The 24,920-nt window shown below is 42.8% G+C and overlaps 2 protein-coding genes across 3 annotated transcripts in view; one reads left to right on the top strand and one right to left on the bottom strand.

Annotated features, from left to right (window-relative positions):
- Positions 1 to 683: 683 nt before the first annotated feature.
- Positions 684 to 5,325, top strand: LOC129853706 (dynein heavy chain-like protein 2). The gene is made up of 6 exons (XM_055920045.1): positions 684 to 910; positions 2,364 to 2,506; positions 2,713 to 2,777; positions 3,306 to 3,416; positions 3,841 to 3,942; positions 4,715 to 5,325. Exons 1-6 carry the CDS (start codon positions 800 to 802, stop codon positions 5,038 to 5,040), a joined length of 858 nt encoding a protein of 285 aa, XP_055776020.1. The 5' UTR covers positions 684 to 799; the 3' UTR covers positions 5,041 to 5,325.
- A 5,719-nt stretch (positions 5,326 to 11,044) lies between these two features.
- LOC129853704 (ras GTPase-activating-like protein IQGAP1) overlaps positions 11,045 to 24,920 on the bottom strand; it is an 87,747-nt gene continuing 73,871 nt past the window's right edge. For both annotated transcript variants that reach the window (XM_055920043.1, XM_055920042.1), the window contains exons 26-38: positions 23,972 to 24,196; positions 22,623 to 22,763; positions 21,921 to 22,005; positions 21,451 to 21,683; positions 20,438 to 20,570; positions 18,987 to 19,089; positions 18,662 to 18,803; positions 16,388 to 16,475; positions 15,979 to 16,191; positions 15,702 to 15,862; positions 15,292 to 15,435; positions 13,764 to 13,872; positions 11,045 to 13,521 (exon numbers count right to left, since the gene is read on the bottom strand). In XM_055920043.1, the coding sequence (XP_055776018.1) occupies positions 13,408 to 13,521; positions 13,764 to 13,872; positions 15,292 to 15,435; positions 15,702 to 15,862; positions 15,979 to 16,191; positions 16,388 to 16,475; positions 18,662 to 18,803; positions 18,987 to 19,089; positions 20,438 to 20,570; positions 21,451 to 21,683; positions 21,921 to 22,005; positions 22,623 to 22,763; positions 23,972 to 24,196 (1,891 nt within the window). In that variant the 3' untranslated portion in view covers positions 11,045 to 13,407. The remainder of the gene's footprint in view (positions 13,522 to 13,763; positions 13,873 to 15,291; positions 15,436 to 15,701; positions 15,863 to 15,978; positions 16,192 to 16,387; positions 16,476 to 18,661; positions 18,804 to 18,986; positions 19,090 to 20,437; positions 20,571 to 21,450; positions 21,684 to 21,920; positions 22,006 to 22,622; positions 22,764 to 23,971; positions 24,197 to 24,920) is intronic.

The following is a 24,920-nucleotide window of genomic DNA, read 5'->3' as shown; positions in this document are numbered from 1 at the left end:
CCATATCAAGGTCGATATGTCTTACTGAAATTGAAAATAAATATTTGTTTACTTGCTACCTGTTTCAGTATTTCATTCAAAGTTTCCATGTAGCCCTCACCCTGAATTAGTTCCTAGTGGTCAGCACATTTGTCTCATTTGGTATAAAAATGTGACAAAGCTAGGGCACAACAAAACATTTAAAAGAGAAGCTCTTTTGTTTTGGGACCAAGGCAGTTGGTTGCCAGGTAACTCAAGAGAAAGTGTAAGACCCCCTCATGCGCACAGCAACCAAACCAAGGGCTGCATCCCTCTTCATCCTGCAACATTGTTTTTACTGTAGTCCTATTCCAAACCAGACACAATGGACATGCTATTGATCATTTCATTATTTAACTTGTTGCTACATGTAACAAAATGTCCTTCAAACGAAAGCAATTGAGGCCCTTTTCACCATAATGTGGATGTTATCATTTAGCTGGTATCCAGGCTGTCCGTTTGAATTCATTCAAGGACAATAGTCCCAAACAGAAGCTTCTATTTAGAGTGCTCTGGTCCCTAGCTAATAGATGGTCTACTCAGTCAGGGAGGGGACATCCATTCAGAGTTATATAAGACAAGTCTGGCAATGAATGCTGATTTAGCCCTCCATTTACCCATTCAAGCATGTTGAAAGCCTCCCCTCTTACTCCTCCACATTGCCCCTTATGCAACAGTGTTTTTGTCTAAGCCTCCGGGAGGCATATGCCCCAGCAGTAGAGGTGTTCTGTTCTAGCTGTACTGTACGATCGTCCTCAGTGTCTCTGCTCTACCTCTCTCTATGGCTGTTCAGCTGGTTGTAGCTCTCCTGGCTCTAGCCTCTCTGAGTGCTGCATCTGCACCGGACTGTAAAGAACTGGTCAAACCCCTCGTACTGGAGGACCATACCGAGGTAAGTTGTGATCATAATACTAAATATTATCATTTGGACCTAATGAATACATCTCAGATGACACTCTACTCCCTATCCGGGAAACCTACTATGGACAGTGACAGATGCTGTGAAGTATTTATTAGGATCTGCAATTTACTCTTCCTGGGGTTTCCAAAACAGGAAACACAAATAAAATAAATAATATATAGCACATTTACATTACAATTGAACCATTCAGCAGACGCTCCCATCCAGAGCCACCCACAGCTAGTTCATTCGTCTTAAGATGGTGAGACTAGCACATACCACAGTCATATCCCAATCACGTATCACATACATAATACAATACAATACAAAATGCATATAAATGTCTGTCTTTCACAGTTCCCGTTGTGATGTAAGGTGTTCTTTTATCTGTTTTTTGAGTCTGGTTTTGTTGCTAGCTTGAGTTACCTGCTGTGGCAGAGTTCCATGTAGTCATGGCTCTATTTAATACTGTGTGTTTCCCAGCCTCTGTTCTGGACCTGGGGACTGTGAAGAGACCTCTGGTTGCATGTCTTGTGTTGTACTGATGAGTTTCCGAACTGTGTGCCAACTGCTTCAACAGACCGTTTGGTACCTTCAACACCTCGCACAAAGACCAATAGTGATGCAGTCAATCTCTCCTCAACTTTGAGCTAGGAGAGATTGACATGCATGTCATTCGTACTCCGTGTACATCTAAGTGCAATATGTGCTGCTCTGTTTTGCACCAACTGCAATTTGCCCAATTCCTTATTTGCTGCACCTGACCACACAACTGGATAGTAGTGGAGGTGTGACAAAACTAGGGTCTGGTTGACTGAGATAAGGCATTGCTCTGCTTTCTCTATCATAGACAGACCTCATCCCATTTTAGTAACCGTTAAGTCATAATTATGTTTTGACCATCATAGCTTGCCATCTAGGTTGACACCCAGCAGTTGTCTACTCAACTTGCTCACATTCAATAATAGATCTAGATGAGGATTAGGGTTGTGAGTGATTTGTCCCAAAAATTATGCTTTTAGTTTGAGATGTTTAGCACCAGCTTATTGCTAGTTACCCATTCTAAAACGTAAGTTATTTTATTATTGCAGCCGACGTGTATACTGTTGAGTTGTCAGAATACATAGACACATAGGCTTTATTCAAGGAAGGTCATTAGTAAACACCAAAAACAATAAATGGTCCAAGCCGGCTGCCCTGTGGCACTCCACACTCAACCGAATTAGCATAAAAAGGCTTCCATTAAAGAAAACCCTGTGTCTTCTATTGGATAGGTAACTGTACATCCATGATAAGGCAGGGGATGTTAATCCATAACGCCTACACATTTCTTTTACTATACTACCCTTGTGTTTCTTCTAACTTCAAATGGTCCAAATTGGTATAGGATGAGGCAATTAGATGGTATGAAACTCATGTGTTTTTCCTTGTCTGTGACTGGCAGCTCTATGGCAAATGGGTGTATGTGATGGGGTCTGCGGATCATTTATTCTTCCAAAATGCTTTGGGGACTCTGAAAAGCTCCTGGATAGACCTGTCGGCTACATCGGACCATAAAGTAGTCACCCTAAGATGGGGAGACCGCATGTAAGTCTGGCTATATTGTGGATATGAATGCAGACTTTAGTGAATGTCATAGTAGTTTGGAATGAGCTTTATTAAATATCAGGAAATTATGTGCAATGGTAGACATTTAATTTCACCTTTCTCTGAAAGCAAAGACACTGTTTCAAGTGGCACCTAAGCAATGAATCATACAACATGCTAACACGTTTTTCAAAATGTTCCATCAGTGATGGCAAATGCGTCGTGGGTACAACACATGCTACCATCTCCGGCACCACTTCCACAGTACACAGTAAGTGACCTGTGCTCTACTAGCCTGGTTGCCATATCTGTCTTTGCTTTAGCCAACAACCTTTGGCATTGTTATGCCAAATAGGACATCGGCAAAGGAGCAAGTTGGCTGAAGCAGAAACAATCTGGCAACCTGGCTAGTGCTCTACATCTGAGGGATGAAAACATTTAGCTGCTCAATAAGAGAGGGCCTTTATCCACTTAACTATTATTGTGTATATTGCCATGTTATGTCTTCCCTGTATGTCATCGTATGCCTGTAAAGATAAATAACAAATAAAATGTACTGTTACTGTATTTTATAGTCCGGTATTTTTTTACTTGGAAATTACATTGGAGTCATGTAGCAATAGTAATAATAATTACATTTTCTTTTCTTTGGTAGTCACTGAAACAAGCACCAAAAAGTAACCTGCCAAGTGTGTTGAATTTGTGTACTGTAACAGCTGAAGCAGGACAGAAAAAAAATCGTTACCAAATGTCCTAATCATAATGGATTAGGCATTTATTTTATTTTGTGGATCCACAGTTCATTTGTCTGAACACAAAGGCCAGTACCTGGAGACCTGCCCTGACTGCCTGCTTTGGTCAGACACATCTCGTAATGGAGATGTCACTGGCAGATACCTGCTCCTTTTCAGTAAGTCCAATCAATCAATTGATTTGAGTAAGTCTATCCCCAAAATTGTCTGGACCCATCTGGATGTGCTTTAACCAATTCCTAACTGCTGGTTCAGTGTCATGACAACGATGGTCAGAGGAGTTGGCTTAAGCACATACAGATCTGAGATCAGGCTAACCCCACTTATTGACATTGACAAATAGTAGCAGTTTAGGCATGCTATACTCCAGACAAAGCATTATGAAAGCCGGGAGTTGACCCTACATCGATAAGGTGTTAAAACGGTATCTTTCTGTCAAAGGGATCAGCAAGATATATTCAATGCTTTGGAAGACTTAATGGAAGATGAGCCTTTTGTTGTCTGTTACCAGCCCTAAAAGATGACACCAGCAAGGTACTGTAGGTCAGCTCACCAGCCTCTCTCTCGCTCTCCCTCTCTCAGCAAGGACAGGAAAAATGGATCACACATACCTGGACACCTATAAGAAACAGGCAGAGTGTCTGAACTTCCCGGAGAAACACCAGACCTACGATGGAAAAACAGGTCAGGGGTTCTCTTTGCTCCTACTCATCTTTTTATTATATTTTATAGATGGTAAAAAATCTACAAAATGTGAAACTTGTGTTTGAGGGAATTTAAATCATAAGAGCAGTCACAAGTTCCTCTTTAAATGTATCTTGTGCAGACAGAGAAAACAATGGCCATTCCATTGTCAGGATTGACAGCATGGCCATTGTATTCAACCTTCTCTGACCCATGGTGTTGAATGTTTATCCTTTTAAGCTTGGGAAAGAGATCCTTAAACCTACACTTCAGTCCAATTAAAGCTACGGCAGATATAACGTGATTTGATGTCAGTTTATCTGTGGCCAATGACCTTGAGCCTTCTTGGAAGGGCACTTCTAATGTAACTATGGCACCACTCAAGGGGCTTGAATTTTCGAGCTCTCCCCGTAGATGTTGCGGCGACGTAGCGTCCCCATGAGTGACAGAACACTGAGCCAATCACGGCGCAAATAGATTACATTACCAACCCCTGCGCTCCGTATATTCCGCTGGCTGCTCCACCACCACCGAAAGCACTGAGCTGAAACACCTGCATTTTGGAGCTGCCTTACTTTTAACAAGTTTGTATGCGGCTTTATTAACTCAATTATTTAAATTTTTACATTGTTTGCAAACTGATGTGTGACACGTATTCATGCCCAAATAACATGCAAAACAATTTGGCAATTCTTTGCTAAACAGGTGGGGCTCTACCTGCCCTGAATGACGGGTCGCCACTGAATATCCTCACACTTTCTCTGTATTTCAGAGCTGTGCCCTGATGACAAGGAGGAGAAGAAGGTGGTGGAAGAGAAGGTGGTGGTGGAGGAGGAGATTATGGAGGAGAAGCAGGCTACGGAGGAGGCAAAGACTACAGAGGGGGAGAAGGCTACAGAGGAGGAGAAGGCTACAGCGGAGGAGAAGGCTACAGAGGAGGAGAAGGCTACAGAGGAGGAGAAGGCTACAGAGGAGGAGAAGGCTACAGAGGAGGAGAAGACTACAGAGGAGGAGAAGGCTACAGAGGAGGAGAAGGCTACAGAGGAGGAGAAGGCTACAGAGGAGGAGAAGGCTACAGAGGAGAAGAAAACAAAGTGAATACGAGAACCAGATCCTCACCGTGTTGCCCAACAAAATCTCCCTTTAGTGGAACTTTGATCCCATAACCACTAACCAAATACCACTTGTACTTCCATGCACTTTAAATCATGTCTTACATACTCATGACAAGTTCTATGTGCTGTATTGTTAAAAAATGCTAAAGTTTTTACCATGAACTGTTTGTCTTTTTACTGTTTATTTGATAACAGTTCAAGGTATCTTAAATAACAAAATATCACTGTTCAAACAAAGACATTTAAATAAACACATTCAACCTTGTAACTTTTTTCCTTTGAAGTTATAAGATCTGAATATAATGTAACACTTCCTGTATATATCTAGGTTAATTGGGCTATATTGAGAAGTGAGTTAAAGGAAAATTCCACTCAAAAATGTGTTTCATTAGTCCACTGTTGATACGGTTCCAAAATGTTTTGCATGTCAGCAATCAAGTTTTCAAAATACGCATCATACTATGACACTTTCTGTATTTTGAAAGTTCTATATCCTGAAAACTTGATTGTTTGAGGGCTTCCGAGTGGCGCAGCGGTCTAAGGCACCTCATCTCAGTGCAAGAGGCGTCACTACAGTTCCTGGTTCGAATCCAGGCTGAATTCCATAGGGCAGCGCACAGTCGTCCGGGTTAGGCCGTCATTGTAAATAAGAATTTGTTCTTAACTGACTTGCCTGTTTAAATTTTTTTTTGCTGACATGCAAAACATTTTGGGACTGTATCAACAGTGGACTAATGAAACACACACTAAAAGTTTGACTGGTATTTTCCTTTAAGAAATCAGACAACCGCCAACTACCTCTATACCTAACTTGAAATGTGTAGAGATTTACTGTAAACTATGCATGTTAATACTGTGGTTTTGAAACACAGCCTGACAATATGGACCATTTCTTCAAATGTGGAGTACATAGTAATAGACATTGTCATATACACTGAGTGTACAAAACATGCTCTTTCCATAAGATAGACTGACCAGGTAAAAGCTATGAACCCTTATTGAGGTCACCTGTTAAATCCACTTCAATCAGTGTAAATGAAGGGGATTTTTCAGCCTAAATTCAGAGGGTGAATGTACAAGACAAAACATTGAAGTATCTTTGAACGGGGTTTGGTAGTAGGTGACGGACGCACCGGTTTGAGTGTGTCAAGAACTGCAACACTGCTGGTATTTTTCAAGCTCAACAGTTTCCTGTGTGTATCAAGAATGGTCCACCACCCAAAGGACATCCAGCCAACGGCAGGCCAGTGGTCAAAAACAGGACAAAGGAGGCTGACACGAATTGTGATCCATAAAAGAATGCACAACTCATCGTACCTTGATACGAATGGGGTACGGCGGCAGCCGGGCTAAGGATCAAAAACACTGGGTTGCCAGATCTGATGAATTCCGGTTCCTGCTGTTTTATGCTGATGGGAGGACTAGGGTATGCTGAAAACCACTTTGTACATGCATCCATCATACCGTGTGTCAACATTGCAGGCTGGTGGTGGTGTGTTTTCATGGAACACTTTGGTCCCCTTGATAAAAGTGGAGCAATGTTTGAATGCCACAGGATATCTGAACACCCTTGCCAAATCAGGTGCATCCCTTCATGGCAGCAGTGTATATCCATCTGCAAATAGTTTTTCACTGCAGGATAATGCCACAAGGCTAGGATTGCCTAGGAATGGTTCCACAAACATGACAGTGAATTCAGCTGATCTCAATCCAATTGAGCATCGGTGGGATGAGATGTAACAAGCTATTCGGATTAGAGATCTACTACCAGCCAACTTAAAAACTGTGGGAAGCATTGGAGTCAACATGGGCCAGCATCCCTGTGGAATGCTTTTGACACCTTGTAGCGTCCATGCTCGACACATTGAGGCTGTTCTGAGGGCAAGCTGTTCTAAGGGCAAAGGGGTTGCAACTCAATATTAGGAAGGTGTTTGTAATGTTTTGTACACTCAGTCCATGTAGAGTGCACAGTAACAACATTACTCAATATATAGTTGCAGCAACAAAGCATCTGCAGCAACAAAGCATCTGCAGCAACAAAGCATCTGCAGGAACAAAGCATCTGCAGCAACAAAGCATCTGCAGCAACAAAGCATCTGCAGCAACAAAGCATTTGTAGAATTGTACACACCGGTAGACTGGCATTAAAATATGTTCCTTGACATAACGCAAACAAGGAAAAAAACTAAGAAAATTATTAAGACAATTAAAGAGAAGTGCAATTAATTCCAGCTCTGCCACCTGATGAGTTGGACACAGTAAACAGTGGCAGCATCTCCTTGTCTCCTTACTTTCAGCTGAATTTGACTAAAGTACTGGACAGGTGAGAGCAACTGCCTGGTAGACATCCACATGTTGCCTTCATCTATAATTTACAATGTTTTCAGTTCAGTGCAAATTAAGAGAAGTAGACGAGGAGAGGAAGCCACTCTAGACTATAGAGATGCAGTCCTAGAGTGATCAAATTCTCAGCCCAAAGCATCAGGCCATGATGTCTGAGAGCTGAGCTCTGCCCTTGGCCCGGCCTGTCTGCCGCCTGTCTCTGGCACGAACCAAAGCAGTAGATGAGGGGGTCCAGGCAGCAGCTGAGGCTGCCCACCGCTGTGTCCATGGGCCAGCTTGAGATAATGCACCAGGAGAGTGACGTTGGTGGGGGTGAAGCAGGCCACAAACACCACCAGCAACGTCACTGCCATCACCACTGCCCGCGTCTTCCTGGAGTGGTTCTCCATGTTGGCAATGGCCAGGGCCTATACGATCCGGACGTAGGAGATGGCGGTGAACACCAGCGGGATGAAGAAGAAGATGGAGTAGAAGTAGAAGTAGTAGGCACAGAGCTTGTCTATGTCCTGCACGGCGTGGCAGGTGGCGATGTCCATGTCCGGGAGGTGGATGGTCTGTCTGGAGAGTAGGAGGGGGTGTCACTCCTCCCATTGCCAATAGCCGCATGGCCCCACAGACCACAGCGGCCGTCTGAGGACTACGAGTAACATATTACATTACGTGAACATGTCATTACAAAGTGCCGAATTAATGCTAGATGAGAAATGGTGTGCAACACACACCTCACTGTAAACATGTATAGGTGGTAGTGATATAACAAGCAAGCCACAACAGACAAGTGTAGGGGAGAGTGGGGAAAGTTGAGCCAAAGGGTTAGTTTAGCCACCCGTTGTTTATAGGAAACCATACACAAAATGAATCATGTGACCAAATATTTAAGAAGAGGTCATCATTTCATTGAGTTTGTGAAGGAAAAAAAAATAAGCAAGTTAGGTCCCCAAAACAGATTTTTACAAAGTCAAATGAATGTGTTAAAGGTTTCATGATGCTTGTATCTAAACCAAAGTATATACTTTAAGATTGTTTATACATCAGTTTGGGTCTCAATAAGCTACAACATGAGGTCTTAAACCTAGCAAAAGTGCTTCCTTGTAGTTGGGTAACAGTCAAAATGTTTGCCATGGGGTAAGTTGAGCCAATGGCCACCATACAAAGGATGATCACATTTAGTCTGTTTTATGCCTGATATGCATAGTATTTTTGCACTGTGTCATGCATATGAACTCAATTTTGTAAATGTTTTTATGTTACTGAGAAGACATGTCCCGTGTATACAAAGGTAAAACAAGCAGGGGTCTAGCCCCCTCCCCCCCTTGAGATTCTTCAAAGAGCAGTCAAGGAAGTGAGAGAAGGGAAGGGATGAAAAAAATTGACTGAATGACACTTCATTGAACTAAAAAGAAAATGAACACGTACCTGTGCGAAAGAGGCTTAGAGTAGAAGAGGCACACAAGGTCTTATGACATGGAGTCTGAGCTTGCTAAACATATTAATTTAACCAACCAGCACCATCACCCACTGCCACAGGACACCATTATCCACTTACCCCAAGGCAGCGCAACTTACCCCGTCCCTATGCACAAAGTAGATAATGGTGTCCTGTGACAATGGGTGATGGTGCTGGTCCAAGATACCATTTTTTTGGACTAGCTTGGTTTTCAAAACATACGCTACATGGGCTAAAGCAAACAGACACCTGCTCAAAACATCTCATTCCAAAATCATGGGCATTAATATGGAGTTGGTCCCCTCTTTGCTGCTATAACAGCCTCCACTCTTCTGGGAAGGCTTTCCACTAGATGTTGGAACATTGCTGCGGGTACTTGCTTCCATTCAGCCATAAGTGCATTACTGAGATTTTGCACTGATGTTGGGCAATTAAGCCTGGCACAGTCGGCATCTGCCAAACCCAGATCTGTCTGGTGGAGTGCCAGATGGTGAAGCGTGATTCATGACTCCAAAGAACGCATTTCCACTAGCAGCAAGCTTTACGCCACTCTAGCCAACGCTTGGCATTGCGCACGGTGATCTTAGGCTTGTGCGTGGCTGCTCAGCCATGGAAACCCATTTCAAGAAACAGTTATTGTCTTGACATTGCTTTGAGGCAATTTGGAACTCGGTGGTGATTGTTTCAAACGCTGACAGACTATTTTATGCGTTTCAGCACTCGGCTGTCTGTTCTGTGCTTGTGTGGCCCGCCACTTCGCATTGACCGGGGCAGCTCTGGCAGGGCAGAAATTTTATGAACTGACTTGATGGAAAGGTGGCATCCTATGACTGGGCCACGTTGAAAGTCACTGACCTCTTCAGTAAGGCCATTCTACTGATAGTGTTTGTCTATGGCGATTGCATGGCTGTGTGCTTGATTTTATACTTCTGTCAGCAACAGGTGTGGCTGAAATAGCCGAATCCACTCATACTCTTGGCCATGTAGTGTATTTTTACATGAATTCTGATTATTTCTAGGGATACACAACAGCCTGAGATATATGTCAATATCTTTGTTCGAAAGAATAGACATTTCTCTTGACACAGTGATGCTGAAGGTTAAAAAAAATACTCGTACCCTTCTCTCCCTTAAATTTGCTCTGGTGCCATCCTACCAGGTTCAAGGTATATTAATATACTGAGCACAAAAAAGTGTGTCATAATCAGTTGTGGAAAAATTACCCAATAGTCATACTTGAGAAAAGTAAAGATACCTTAATAGAAAATGACTCAAAAGTCACCCAGTAAAATACTTGAGTAAGTCTAAAATATTGTTTTATATATTCTTAAGTATTAAAAGTAAATGTAATTGCAAAAATATACTGTAGTATAAAAAGTAAAGGTATAAATCATTTCACATTCCTTATATTAAGCAAACTGACAGCACAAGTTTCTTATTTTAATGTATGGATAGCCAGGGGCACATTCCAACGTTCTCTTTAGGAATGTAGTGAATTAAAAGTTGCCAAAAATATAAATAGTACAGTACAGATATGACCAAAAACGACTTAACTGGTACTTAAATACACTTCAAGTACTTTACACAACTGGTCATAACTCATTGCCGCCGCTGTCTATGCGCCCTCTGCGGGAAAACCCGTGGATATTGCTCTGCAAGTAGCAGTTTGAGTCCGAGGGTTAGTTCATATGTTGGCAATATACAAATTTTTTCAAAATTCTGTACATCGATTCGACAAATTAATCAGCTTTTTTGTATAATCATTTCAATGTTAAACTGTTAAAATAAACACAGAAGCAAAACAACTAAAGGCATATTACTTACCATTGTGTGGCACACATGCTGAAGTTTGGAGAGCAAAAAAGTCGCGAATAACCAATAAACCATGGCTGTAATTCACTGTTCTCCTAAATTAACTATACAGACAAGCGTGAGGGAAACGGCAGACAACCTTCTGTCAGCGCTTAGAGCTAATTAAAATACATGTTGGGTTTGAAAAGGCTGACTCCATCAATAGAGGGGTAGTAAAAAGCCTCGCCTACTATCAAGTGATTAATATATATATATATATAAATATATATATAGGATTTTTTAGATCATTTCTATTCAGTGACCTAAACTACTATCTTGGACCAGGTGTCTTGAACAGGCTGTGTTGCACAGCTGGGGTGACACTAATGACAGTTAAAAAAACGAATCAGGCTTTATTATTTATTTGATGACCAAACAATTATTTTAAAATCATTTTCTTATAGCACTGTGTTAGTTTTGATAACAAACAAGAAAAATCACAGATATTTTGATTTAACCTCATTAAAACATTTGAAATTATTTATTTATGCTTGACAGTATAATCTTTTTAAAAAGCAGTGAAACTAGGAAGAATAACTTCATTAATAGTCTTTAAAAGATACACAGCTTCCCAATTTACTGTATGTAGATTAAAAAGGCACTGGTTAACTACTGTACTTCAATCCATGCTGGCTATAGCTGGACAGGAATGTTGTGGTCTAATCTCCCATTCTGACCATTAGGCAATAGTGCATTGTACACATCTAATTCCAAACACATTCTTTTTTACAAAAAAACGTTTTTTTTGACAATAACAATGTGTTTACTTACAGTGCATTTGGAATGTATTCAGACCCCTGGACTTTTTCCAAATTTTGTTAAGTCTAAAATGGATAAAATGTATTGTTTTCCTCGTCAATCTACACACAATACCCCATAATGACAAAGCAAACAGGTTTTAAGAAAACATAAATACCTTATTTACATAAGTATTCAGATCCATTGCTATGAGACTCGAAATTGAGCTCAGGAGCATCCTGTTTCAATTAATCATCCATGAGATGTTTCTACCACTTGGGAGTCCACCTATGGTAAATTCAATTGATTGGACATGCTTTGGAAAGGCACACACCTGTCTATATAAAAGGTCCCACAGTTGACAGTGCATGTCAGAGCAAAAACCAAGCAATGAGGTTGACGAAATTGTCCGTAGAGCTCCGAGGGGATTGGGCCAAGGCACAGATCTGGGGAAGGGTACCAAAAAAGGTCTGCAGCATTGAAGGTCCTGAAGAATAGTGGCCTCCATCATTCTTAAATGGAAAAAGTTTTGGAACCACCAAGACTCTTCCTAGAGCTGGCTGCCCAGCCAAACTGAGTAATCGGGGGAGAAAGGCCTTTGTCAGGGAGGTGACCAAGAACTCGATGGTCACTCTGACATAGCTCCAGAGGTCCTCTGTGGAGATGGGAGAGCATTCCAGAAAGACAACCATCTCTGCAGCACTCCACCAATCAGGCCTTTATGGTAGTGGCCAGAAAAAAAGCCACTTCTAAGTAAAAGGTATGACAGCCCGCTTGGAGTTTGCCAAAAGGCACTTACTTACATGAGAAACAAGATTCTCTGGTCTGATGACATCAAGATTGAACTCTATGCCTGAATGCCAAGTGTCACGTCTGGAGGAAACCTGGCAACCATCCCTATGGTGAAGCATGGTGGTGGCAGCATCATGCGGTGGGGATATTTTTCAGCGGCAGGGACAGAGAGGCTAGTCAGGATCAAGAGAAAGATTAACAGAGCAAAGTACAGAGAGATCATTGATGAAAACCTGCTCCAGCGCGCTCAGGACCTCAGACTGGGGTGAAGGGTCACCTTCCAACAGGATAAGGACCCTAAGCACAGTCAAGACATCGCAGGAGTGGCTTCGGGACAAGTCTCTTAAAGTCCTTGAGTGGCCCAGCCATGGCCCGGACTTGAACCCAATCGAACATCTCTGGAGAGACCTGAAAATAGCTGTGCAGTGACGCTTCCCATCCAACCTGAGAGCTTGAGAGGATTTGCAGAGAAGAATGGCAGAAACTCCCCAAATACAGGTGCGCCAAGCTTGTAGTGTTATACCCAAGAAGACTCGAGGCCGTAATCACTGCCAAAGGTGCTTCAACAAAGTACTGAGTAAAGGGTCAGAATAATTTAGTAAGTATTATTTCAGTTTTTTCTTTTTAATAAATTGGCAAAAATGTCTAAAAACCTGTTTTTGCTTTGTCATTATGTGGTATTTAATCAATTTTACAATAAGGCTGTAAAGTAACAAAATGTGGAAAAAGTCAAAGGGTCTGAATACTTTCCGAATTAACTGTATATAACTTCTACATATAAAATGTAAATGCCATTATAATATACTTCTGAAAAATATATTCCATGTACAATTAATTACCCAGTGGAAAACTGAACATGAAAAAAAAATACAATAATTAAGCAACAGATATAACATGACAATGACAAGCAACAAACCCATTTCAATGTGAGCTTCATTTTGGTATAAAGTGATTAATCAAATGTGTGTGTGTGTGGCTCACCAGCCTGAGGGTGTGTGTGCGTGCAGGTGCGTGCGTGTGTTTAGCTCACCAGCCTGAGGATGGCCAGTCAGACGTACATAACACGTTAACCACCATTCAAACATCCTATCCCAATTGTTGCTTTGGCAAAAGGCACACAATCCTTTCACACCTATACCCACTTAATCTTTTCCCCTCCATCTTTGGTTCAATAATCCCTCATTTTCCATAGAACTTCTTGTTGAGGAGGAAGATGAGCAGGTTGACGTTGACTTTGGCTTTGTCAAACATCTTCATCACCGCCACTCCCTCGTACTGCAGCTGGAGCAGATCCTAGATAGGGACAGTGACACAGAGACAACAGTCAACTATGATTCTACGATGATAAAATAAAAAATATATATTTTTTAAATAACTATGGAACTACGGCTGGAGGAGGTCCTACACGGGACAGAGACAACAGACAGAAACATGTCCTAGTCAACAGACAGGGACACGGAACTATCAGTCTGTCAGCATGACAGAGAGGAGCCTTGACAACCATGAGTCGTCGTCATTTGGGAGAAAAGCATCACCTGGAAATGGAGTTGGACTTTTTCCATCTCAACTCCCATGAACTTGGCCTTCACCTCAAAGTCCCCAACTTCCTCACTGGGAGAGATGTCAAACATTACATTTTTGAACCTGAGAAAAGACAAATACATGCAATTGAATTAATCAAATGAAAAAACAGGATACAGACACAGATAACCAACTATAGTCCTGCTATTGTCTTAAGGTCACAATGTCAGGACAGACTTGTTTTGGCATAACATTTTAATGCAAATTGTGAGAAATAGTATGATCAGAAATATAAGCTTAGATATCCAATTTTCTCAAAAGGTTTCTGAAATGCATTGACGATATTGGGCCATAGTGTAGTGTGTTTAACTGGCTTTAAAGAGGACATAGCGATGCCTTCTAGATACTAGCTCTCAGTTTCCACTTTGACATGGCCTGAAACTCCCACAGAGCAGTGAGGAGCCACAGGAGCTGACTTTGGCTCTCCTCAGCGCCACTCTAGCTAGAACAGCCTGACCAAAACATGAAGGACAGAAGTGAGTGTTCGGAGAGGGAGAGCGAGAGAAAGTGAAGGAGAGAGAGTGGGGGATAGAGCAAAAAATACAGAGAGACAGAGAGAAACAAGAGCGAGAGAACACTGTGGGTTTCTGTATGGACAATGTCCCTTAATGAGGTTGTTCCTTCTTCCCCATCTCACATAGAGCTAACAGCTCACTCCTCACATCAAAGACCTGCCCTTGTCCCCGTCCAAATACTTTACCCACGCATCCTTCCTTTCTCCCTTCATTTCGAGTTATCACTGATCTGATTGGTGAAAGCTATGAAAGGCTCATGCATTTGTGAAAGTATTGGAGAATGTTCCCTTGACTAGCACAATACCCGAGACCTAGTATGGTACCAACTCACTTCAGGATTCAATACCATGTTCACATTTGGTGTCCATAGACGGGTTGTCTGACAACGTCACGAAAATGCTGCACATGCATCGCAGGGGTAGAAGGCCATCTGCTGTTATGATTCTGAACAGTCAGATCGCTAGCAACAATGACAAAAAGCTGCCATGTGGGGAATCGTAGGTCGCTTGTTTTAGCTCGTTGTATCTTGTTCTTGATACCATGCCTTGTTTTGAGGTGTTTTGACTGATGTCATGTCTATGATAATATGGCAACAATTTGCTAGCTAGCTAACAACTGTCACAATGTATTCGAGAGACAAATGCATGTTTTCAATAAACATTTGCAGACGAAATATAGTTTACATGTTGTCAATCATATAATTCTAAGCCAACCTCTGTTTCGCCCCGAAGATGCGCACACATCAGTTTTGTTAAACACACCCATCTATACTCCAAGTCAACCACACACTACCTCTGAATCACAAAACCCTGGCTATTCGTTGTCAAACGTTTTTCCGTTGCATAACATTTTGCTATGGTTTGAAATTGTGTGTACAAATGAATACTACTCAGGTTTCGGGAAGTTGATGTCACTGCAGAATGCTAAGCTAGCTAGGACCAGCTGTCCTCAGTGCTGCTCCACTCACTGGTTGGTCTGCAGCCCCTCTATCTCCAGGATCACGCCCTTCTCGTGCAGTCGGGCAGCCGTATACTTCAGAGACTGATGCTTCCACTTCTTACTGCCCTTCTCCTCCACCTTCCTTTCTAGCTTGATGGACCGCCGCGTGTTCCTGTGGACACACACACACACACGCCAGATAAGGCACACGCATGGAAGTCACACAAACACATACATAACACAGCAAGTTTTGAATAGTACCAATAGCAATGACAATATATTTCAACACTAGCCCATATGGCCCAATTCCAAACCAATCCATCCTCTCCATCTCTAGATCCTTGTTGACTTGCAAGGCCCTGTACAGTGTTTGTGAAGTTCAGATGAACTTCGACTTATGGTTAGTGGCGAGGGATGGGTTTTGTAGGGAACACTCACTTCCTGTTGAGGTTGTCGAGGCAGGTCTTGATGTAAGTGTCGTAGTAGTTGGTCTGGTCCTGATAGAAGGCTGTCTTGGAGTTGAGCGCGCTCAGTGCCTGCTGGAGCTTCACCAGCTCCGCCTTCCTCCTCTGTCTGTAGCGTCTCTGGTAACGAATGTCCTGTGAATCACACGCAGGAGGGACATGATAGGTTAAATTGGTTATCTACAACACAAACGCTGAATGCCATCAGTGTGCGTGTGTCTCTGTGTGTGTGTGTTTGTGCGCATTTGTACCTTGGCGATGTCGTTGATGAGGTCCTGGTACATGTTGCTAGCGGTGACCAGGCCAGCCTGCTCCAGGGTTCGGAGGTTGCGGAGGATCTTCCTCTTCTTCTGCTCTAGAGGCAGCTGTCTGTCCTCCAGCACCGCCTGGCTGCTCTTCAGCCCCTCTGGGGTCTGGGCGTCCTGCACCGCACGCAGCGCCACCACCTTAGAATGCTCACACTCCTACAGGACAGCACAGGTAGGAAGAGGCAGACACACAAAAACAGAAAGGAAAGTTAGCATGACTAGTCAGTCCACTCTTTCCCACTCTGGCACGACACAAAGGGAAAAGCATAAAAATAAAACCACTAATAGAGAAGTAGGCTATTTGAGGTGTGTGGTTGGCTGGGCTGTGTAAGGGTCATCATTATGACATCACCTGGAGGGCAGAGGCCGGGGTCTCAAGGGTCTCTGGGAGAGTGTCTCCTGGCTGGATCCTGATCACATCTACTATCAGCTTCTTAGTCCTGAGAGAGAGAGAGAGAGACCGAGAGAGAGGTAGATGGAGACGGATTAAAAAGGATTATAATGCCATTTCAACTAAACAGCGTAGCTCTCCTCAAACATTTAAGTCTTGTTGATTTGGTAGTGTGTTGAGCTCTGGCCTCTGGTTTGCACTGGGCTCAGGGGGAGAGCAAACATTTTGCTATGTTAACACACACACAATGGACATGTCACTGTCCCGTTGGAGTTTCCATGACTCTGCAGTAGGGCATGACGCCACTCAAACACATTTCCTGTTTTCTGACCCAGTGCATGGTGGACCAACACTTACCAGGACCACAGTGACACTCTGTATGCCTCCCAAATGGCAGCCTATCCCCTTTATAGGGCCCTGGTCAAAAGCGGGGAGTAGCGCACTATAAAGAGTAGGGGCGCCATTTGGGACACAGAGCCTGAGACAGCAGAGCTGGAGGGTTGACATCCCAAGCATCTCAACTACTGTAGGTCAGATGAACAGAGTTGTCTAGAGATACCATTTATAGTATCATAGGTAGGACCAGGAGATTTTCCTGACCACATGATTAGTCGTGATTATTGGTGCTCATGTCACAGGAAACATGATGTATACATTCACATCAGCAGAACAGAGGCCGTCTTTTAAACACAGCCTTCTCAAGGAAGAGCAAGAAATTGGTTAAAAATGTCAGGACAGGAAGTGGTAGTGGAGCAGGAAAGAGTACGTAGAGCTGTCACTGAGCAATAGCCACTGTGGTTATTTATGTATGTACCTACTGGACCGTCATAACACAGCATTGTCATAACACAGCAACGTCATAACACAACAGTGTTTCTTCTGGCTTTTTCCAAGTTTGCTTGGTCAGAACAAAACAGCTCACAGTGCAGTCTCCAGGGTTGGGTAAGTTACTTTCTAAATGTAATCCATTAGTTACTAGTTACCTGTCCAAAATTGTAATCAGTAACGTAACTTTTGGATTACCCAAACTCAGTAACGTAATCTGATTACATTCAGTTACTTCTAGATGACTTTCCCCTTAAGAGGCATTAGAAGAAGACAAAATTGTATGTTACCAATTAAATGACATCTATTGCAGGATAAATCAATGTTAAAGTTTACATAGCTGGCCATATATGGATATTAAATGTAACTTTATGGGTTGGTTATGTAGGCTTCTTCTAACCCATCGCTTTCTACTACATATAATATGATTAAATTACATCTTTACATTAATATATCTAACTTACAAGTCCAAAAATGGATCTTGCAACTACAGATTGCCCCTTTAAGTCTATCAAAAGCGTGTGAGTTGAGAGCATGTGTCCATTAGAAAAAAATCAGTATGAATTAGATTGAGCAATAAAAGCCCCACTTTTATTCCACAGGCTGGGATCCACACTGTGCAGCTGTTGCAAAAGCACATTTTTCATTGGCTGTCCACTGGTTTCAAAAACAATGATTGATAGGCAGCTTAAACTTCTTGAATTCAACCATTATTGGGTTCAAATACACATTTAGATTTGTGAACAATCATCCACAACAACCACAATCCGTAAGGCACAAATAGCTAAATGAGAGAGCAGCAGTGTGATTCACATAAATGCGCTATGTAGATAACAATAATAAGGTATATCCATATCGCCGTAGACTACACCACTGCTGTCATCCTTGACTCCAAGCGTTTATTCACATTGGATCATCTTTGGATGCCTTTGGAAGACATATCTTGGACTGTAGCCTACAAAAGCATATTCCTGCTCTTTTCCAGCGGTCCATCAAACACATTTGGAGTGTCATCATAGTGGTCTCTGACTTGTGGTCAGACTCGCTCAGGTGAAACAAACTTGAACTTGCGCCTTTTTTCAATGCTGATTTGAATGTCATTGAGGAAACAGTGTCAAATATTTTTATGCGCAAACATCCTTTCTGAATTTATAAGTAATCCTCAAATGAATCATCTAGTTTTTTAAAAAGTATCTGTATTCTGATTACAATATTGTAGCTGGTAAAAATGGATTAGTTACCCTTTTTTGTAATCCCTTACATGTAACGGATTACATGTAATCTGTTACTCCCCAACCCTGGCAGTCTCTGTGTGTGGATGGAGATTCTAATAGGTCACCATAATTGAGTCAATAAGAGATCCACTATATAGGGAATAGGGTGCTATTGGGGACTCATCCAGTGTCTTACTTCATCATCAGGCCCTTCGTGTCCTTGTCATCTCCCTCCAGAAGCTCAAACTTGCTGGTGAGTGTGAGGGAGATCTCCGTCTTAGCCAGCTGACTCAGGGTGCTCTCCTTGTTGGGATGGTTAGGATCCACGGCTCCTTCACCTGGAGAAAAGACAAACATGCTTAGCTCTCCCTGCAGGCAGCTTCCTGACTCATTCTGAGACTGTGAATACATGCTTATCACAAATTAGGATTCTGTCCTGTAAATGGATCTTCTAATGCCGGGTGTTTCTAATGTCTAGGAGGAACTGTGGCGTGTAAGAGGTATGGTGGTGTGTGTGGTACCCAGCAGTGCCTCCACATCAGGCGCGTCCCCCAGGTCCTCCAGCAGCTCATGCAACAGGTCGTTGTGGTCGGGGGAGATGGCCTCCAGGTGCTCCAACACCAGCTAGGACACACACACACACACGGTTAATCACAGTAGCTAGGACACACACACACGGTTAATCACAGTAGCTAGGACACACACACACACGGTTAATCACAGTAGCTAGGACACACACGGTTAATCACAGTAGCTAGGACACACACGGTTAATCACAGTAGCTAGGGGACACACGGTTAATCACAGTAGCTAGGACACACACACACACGGTTAATCACAGTAGCTAGGACACACACACACACGGTTAATCACAGTAGCTAGGACACACACGGTTAATCACAGTAGCTAGGACACACACGGTTAATCACAGTAGCTAGGACACACACACACACGGTTAATCACAGTAGCTAGGACACACACACACACGGTTAATCACAGTAGCTAGGACACACACGGTTAATCACAGTAGCTAGGACACACACGGTTAATCACAGTAGCTAGGACACACACGGTTAATCACAGTAGCTAGGACACACACACACACGGTTAATCACAGTAGCTAGGACACACACACACACACGGTTAATCACAGTAGCTAGGACACACACACACGGTTAACACTAGCTAGGACACACACACACACGGTTAACACTAGCTAGGACACACACGGTTAACACTAGCTAGGACACACACGGTTAACACTAGCTAGGACACACACGGTTAGCACTAGCTAGGACACACACGGTTAGCACTAGCTAGGACACACACGGTTAACACTAGCTAGGACACACACGGTTAGCACTAGCTAGGACACACACGGTTAACACTAGCTAGGACACACACACACACACACTAGCTAGGACACACACACACACACACGGTTTAAACTATCTACGACACACACACACACACACGGTTAACACTAGCTACGACACACACAACATAGTTAACACCAGCTAGGACACACACAACACACGGCACTTTTGTGTTATCTACTAGACACGCTTTTCTCCAACCCTAGGCCTCTCCAGCTCAAGATGTATGTAAGCTCTGTGTGAGATAACAGTTCATGAGGTCAGCCCTGTTCTTCAAGAGTCCGTCAAATCAATCTCAGCCCTACATCTCTCTCTCATTGGAGACGTCTAGAACCTCTGATGTCCTGCGTTATACACAAGAGGTCTGTCACCATTACCACTCCCTTACCCAGGGGATGGAGATAAGAGAAGGGGGCAGTAGGTTCCAGAAAGGGGCAGTAGAGTCCTAGGTCACGTCCCAAACGGAACCGTATTCCCTAAATAGTGCACTACCTTTGACCCGGGCCCAGAGAGCTCAGGTCAAAGCCCTGGTCAAAGTTAGTGCACTATATAGGAAACGGGGTGCCATTTGGGATGCACACATAGCCTGGGCTTACCGAGTGTGTGTTGATGATCTCATCTATAGAGATGTAGATGACAGGCTTGCTCAGAGTCACCATGTCAGAGTACTCATCCACGTTGAACTTCTCCTCTGGCTCGGGGACATCACACGCCGCCTGGAAAAACACCCTGCCAGACAGGATCAAAGCATTCGGGTTGTTTACTACCACACCAGGAAGATTTAAAAAAACGTTTTATTGAACCTTTATTTAACTAGGCAAGGAAGTAAAGAACAAATTCTTATTTTCAATGCCAGCCTACACCGGCCAAACCCGGACGACGCTGGGCCAATTGTGCACCGCCCTATGGGACTCCCCATCAGGGCTGGTTGTGATACAGCCTGGATTCGAACCAGGGTGTCTGTAGTGACGGCTGTAGTGCCTTAGACCACTGTGCCACTCGGGAGACCCAGATAACGGGACACATTTGTAATAGTAATATTATCAGTTTACAAGGAACCATATATTTCTGATATCTACCCCAAAATAAACAAAACAACAAATATTGAAATCAACATAACGGCTTAAAGACAAAACATATCCTGTTGAATCAGGGTTTCTTCAAAAACATTGACAGTTGTGGTTTTCAGTGACTGGAGTTGAAATTGATTCCCAGTAAAGATGAGTCAACTCTGTTTGGAGGGAGGGGCAGAGAACTCTGGGAACACAACTGTGTCCCTTTCTCTCACTCTCTCTGTGTGTGTGTGTCTAGTGTTTGAGTGTGTGTGTGTGTCTTGAGTTTGAGTGAAGACACACTACCCCACTTTCCTTGCCGACTTCTGCACTTTCACACAGACACTTCCTCTTTCTCCTGGCTCACCTTTGGCTCACGTCAACTTAACCCTGTTCTGACTTTCCTGTGACCTCCCAAGCGTTTCCCGCTACAGCCCGCTCTGTCTTAAATTATTCCCTTCTGCTTCATTAGATGGAACATTTCTCTGAGCAGTTCTATACAGAGTGAAAGTGAACATTATCCAATAGGCTTGAGAGTTGTAGTTCTTTACTCTCACCTGAACTTCTGGTAGGTCTGGGAGATGTAGTTATTCATGGAGGTCATGTGGGCATTCTCTCCCTCGAACAGCTTGTTGGCGGCGGCATGCTGCAGCATCTTGGCCACGGAGCCCAGGTTACGACGCTGGTCAGAGTGGAGCTGACCTCCGGCTGACATGTCGATGATGTCGAAGCCGTCCGGAGCCACTATGGCTGGGTTCATGTAGCGGTAGTACAGCAGGTTGCCTACAATCTGACAGCCGACGCACACACACACACACACACACTATGTTAAACGTAGCTGCATAGCTTCCCAAAGGACTGTTATATCTAAGGACCTGTATTAATCATTGCGAGCTGGATGACTACCGTGTCAGTGAACACTAGAAGAACCTTAACAATATCCACAACAATATCAGCAATATACATGGAAGGTATACGAATGGCAAAGGAACGATCTAATGTCACATGTAATACTCCGTTCTTATACCTTCAACAACTCATCCTCTGTAGCGTCAGGGAACTTTTCATGAAGGGAATGCTTTAGGACCTTTGCAATGTATCTCATGCCATAGCTACATGCAAAACAAAACATGGAGATCGTGTGAAATTGACAGTCATTACATATATACACAACACAGTGATTTGATGTACAAATGATAGGAAGCAATAACATAAAATGCAGGGGACTGTGACCATTTCAGAATGAGGGGTGTATTTTGGGCAGTTGTATAAAATAATACCTTGGTTGCCCCCTTGTGGAGTAAATTGAGTACTGCAGAGTGTGGAGTCAACAGTTGTCTAAACCAGTAACATGGATGGTTTCTAACCCTCTATAAGCACTGATTTGTTTACCCTTCCATAAACACACCACAGGGTTGCCTCCCAAATGGGACCCTATTCCCTTTATAGTGCACAGGGTGTCATTTGGGGCGCAGCCTGGCAGTTTGGGTTTCTGCCCTGGTCCAGACTGACAGGATGTTTTCTAGTCCTGTTCCCATACAGCTTCACCTTTTAAAATGCATCCTTCCATCCTCCCTTGGAGTGATCGCTGATCTATCACTATTGGAGTTCTGCTACAAGGCTTTTACAGAACCACTCATCTCAGATCAGTGATTGCATCAAGAAATAAAAAGAAAGGAAAGAAAGACGGGTGCATTTTTAAAGAATTCCAAAAGGGCCTGAGACATACGGGATGTTATCCAGTGACGACACAATGGAGTTGAGCACTTTGTCTGTGGCCGTCCGCAGCGCCTGACTGGAGGACTCCAGCTTGGCGCGCACCTCCTTGTGTGACATGGCCTGGTCCGGGGTCACCTCGTAGGGCAGTTTACTAAGAGAGGGGGTACAACAGTGAGGTCAACGTGTGTATGTGCATATCAGACCTGGTTCAAATACATATCTATTTTGATTGTATTTGATTATTTGAAATACTTATTTTCTGTGTATTTGAGTATTGTCTAATAACGTGGCCTGACTATTGGAAATATTTGAAAGTATTTTCAAATACTTATTTCAAATACTATTTGGAAATGCCTAGGTTAAATACATGGGAGTGTATTTGCGTCAGTGTGTTTTCAAATAAATCATATCTAAATACTTACTTCCAAAGGTCTTTGAAAATGATTGAAATACCCTAAATAGTATTTGAACCCAGGCCTAACAATAAATGCATTACGTGGGTTCAATGCTGTAACACAGAATAAAACAATAGATGGTAATGACTGCCCATTACGATCACTTATAAAGGCATCATTTATTCACATTGCTTTGCCAAATAAAAATATTTGGGTTCTGTATATTACATATGTGTTTAGTATGATAACGACTTTATTATTATATTTATAAAACCACAATGATAGTAGTGACTGCCCATTACTGCATAGCACTTATTAATAAACCATCCTTTAAACACATTACTTTAATAAAATATTTCAGTTCTTGTGCTGATAAAACAAAATATTTGATGACTTATTTTATTCTTAGTCATCATCTCATCTCTGCTCAGGGAGTAGCAAGCTGCCAGCCATCTATCTCCGTGCTCCCAAAAGAGTCATCCTCCAGAGCTGGCTAGCTGCCTGTGGTCTGACGAAATCCCTATTTCAGTAGTTCTTCTAAGTAGATAAGGCATACTTTTAAGACTGCCAAATAACAACTGCCAATCAATTAGCTGTATTGTCGGGTAGAGAGACATCTAAGCAACCGCTCTATCTCTCTCTTGTCTATCGGCCCTCCTCTCCGTGTCTGTCTGCGGCACTGAGGTATAATAAGAACAGGTCTGCCGGTCCCACAGGCTTGCCCGGCAAGAACCAATGAGAACAAGTAGCTTTCGGCGCAATGGATTCTGGTCATTGTAGTTAATTGCCACATTTTCTGCACTTAACTATGATGAGTTAACGTCTCACAGAAAAATCTCTCCAGAGAAACGGCACGTTGAGTGGACAGAAATAATTGAACCGTCAGTCAACCAGTTATTTAAAAAACGAAAATAAACTGAAAGGTTGGTTAACCGCTCAGCACTAGTGTGTGTGTCTGTCCCACCTGGCCTCTCCAGTGTTGGTCTCCAGCTGGTTGACCCAGGCCTTGTACACATCCACAGGGTTGGTGTTGATGCCCAGGCCCTTGTCCTCAATGATCTCCTTAACAACAGGCGCCAGCAGCTGCCTCAGCGTGTTGTGACCACGGGCTCCACGGTTGAAGCTCACCACCATCTTGATGACCGTGGGGTTCCCGGTCACGATGTCCTGGATCTGGTCCACCTTGGACCTGAGGGGGGGGGGGTTTGATAGATTTATCATACAACTTTATTATTCCTTTATATTCATATTCAATCAGGAAATATCAGACAACAATTTAAGAACAAATTATATATAATACTGTATATGATTGGAGAGGGTCCTTGAGTTATGAACAAGGGGGACAGTGGATTCCCTAGTAGCCTGGTTTACTGACTGTTGCATTTTTTTATTTTTTTATTTATTTAACCTTTATTTAACCAGGTAGGCAAATTGAGAACACGTTCTCATTTACAATTGCGACCTGGCCAAGATAAAGCAAAGCAGTTCGACACATACAACAACACATAGTTACACATGGAGTAAAAACAAACATATAGTCAATAATACAGTGAAAAAAATAAAAAAAATAAGTCTATATACAATGTGAGCAAGTGAGGTGAGATAAGGGAGGTGAAGGCAAACAGATATATGTATAAATAAATAAAAATATAAAAAGGCCATGGAGGCGAAGTGAGTACAACACAGCAAGTAAAAAAAACACTAAAAAAAAAACCACTGGAATGGTTGGTTTGCATTGGAAGAAAGTGCAAAGTAGAGACAGAAATAATGGGGTGCAAAGGAGCAAAATAAATTAATAAATAAGTACAGTAGGTAAAGAGGTAGTTGTTTGGGCTAAATTGTAGATGGGTTATGTACAGGTGCAGTAATCTATGAGCTGCTCTGACAGCTGGTGCTTAAAGCTAGTGAGGGAG

Source organism: Salvelinus fontinalis, chromosome 4 (genome assembly GCF_029448725.1).
Source record: "Salvelinus fontinalis isolate EN_2023a chromosome 4, ASM2944872v1, whole genome shotgun sequence".
Taxonomy (NCBI): Eukaryota; Metazoa; Chordata; class Actinopteri; order Salmoniformes; family Salmonidae; genus Salvelinus; species Salvelinus fontinalis.
Note: the sequence above shows the minus strand (reverse complement) of the source record. Positions and strands in the feature narration are given on the sequence as shown.

What these genes read in the sequence shown, in the direction of transcription:
- LOC129853706 (XM_055920045.1), top strand. Translation starts at nt 800, where the DNA reads ATGGCTGTTCAGCTGGTTGTAGCTCTCCTGGCTCTAGCCTCTCTGAGT. An exon ending in TACTGGAGGACCATACCGAG is followed by an intron (nt 911 to 2,363) that starts GTAAGTTGTGAT and finishes TGTGACTGGCAG; the next exon opens with CTCTATGGCAAATGGGTGTA. An exon ending in CAGATACCTGCTCCTTTTCA is followed by an intron (nt 3,417 to 3,840) that starts GTAAGTCCAATC and finishes TCCCTCTCTCAG; the next exon opens with CAAGGACAGGAAAAATGGAT.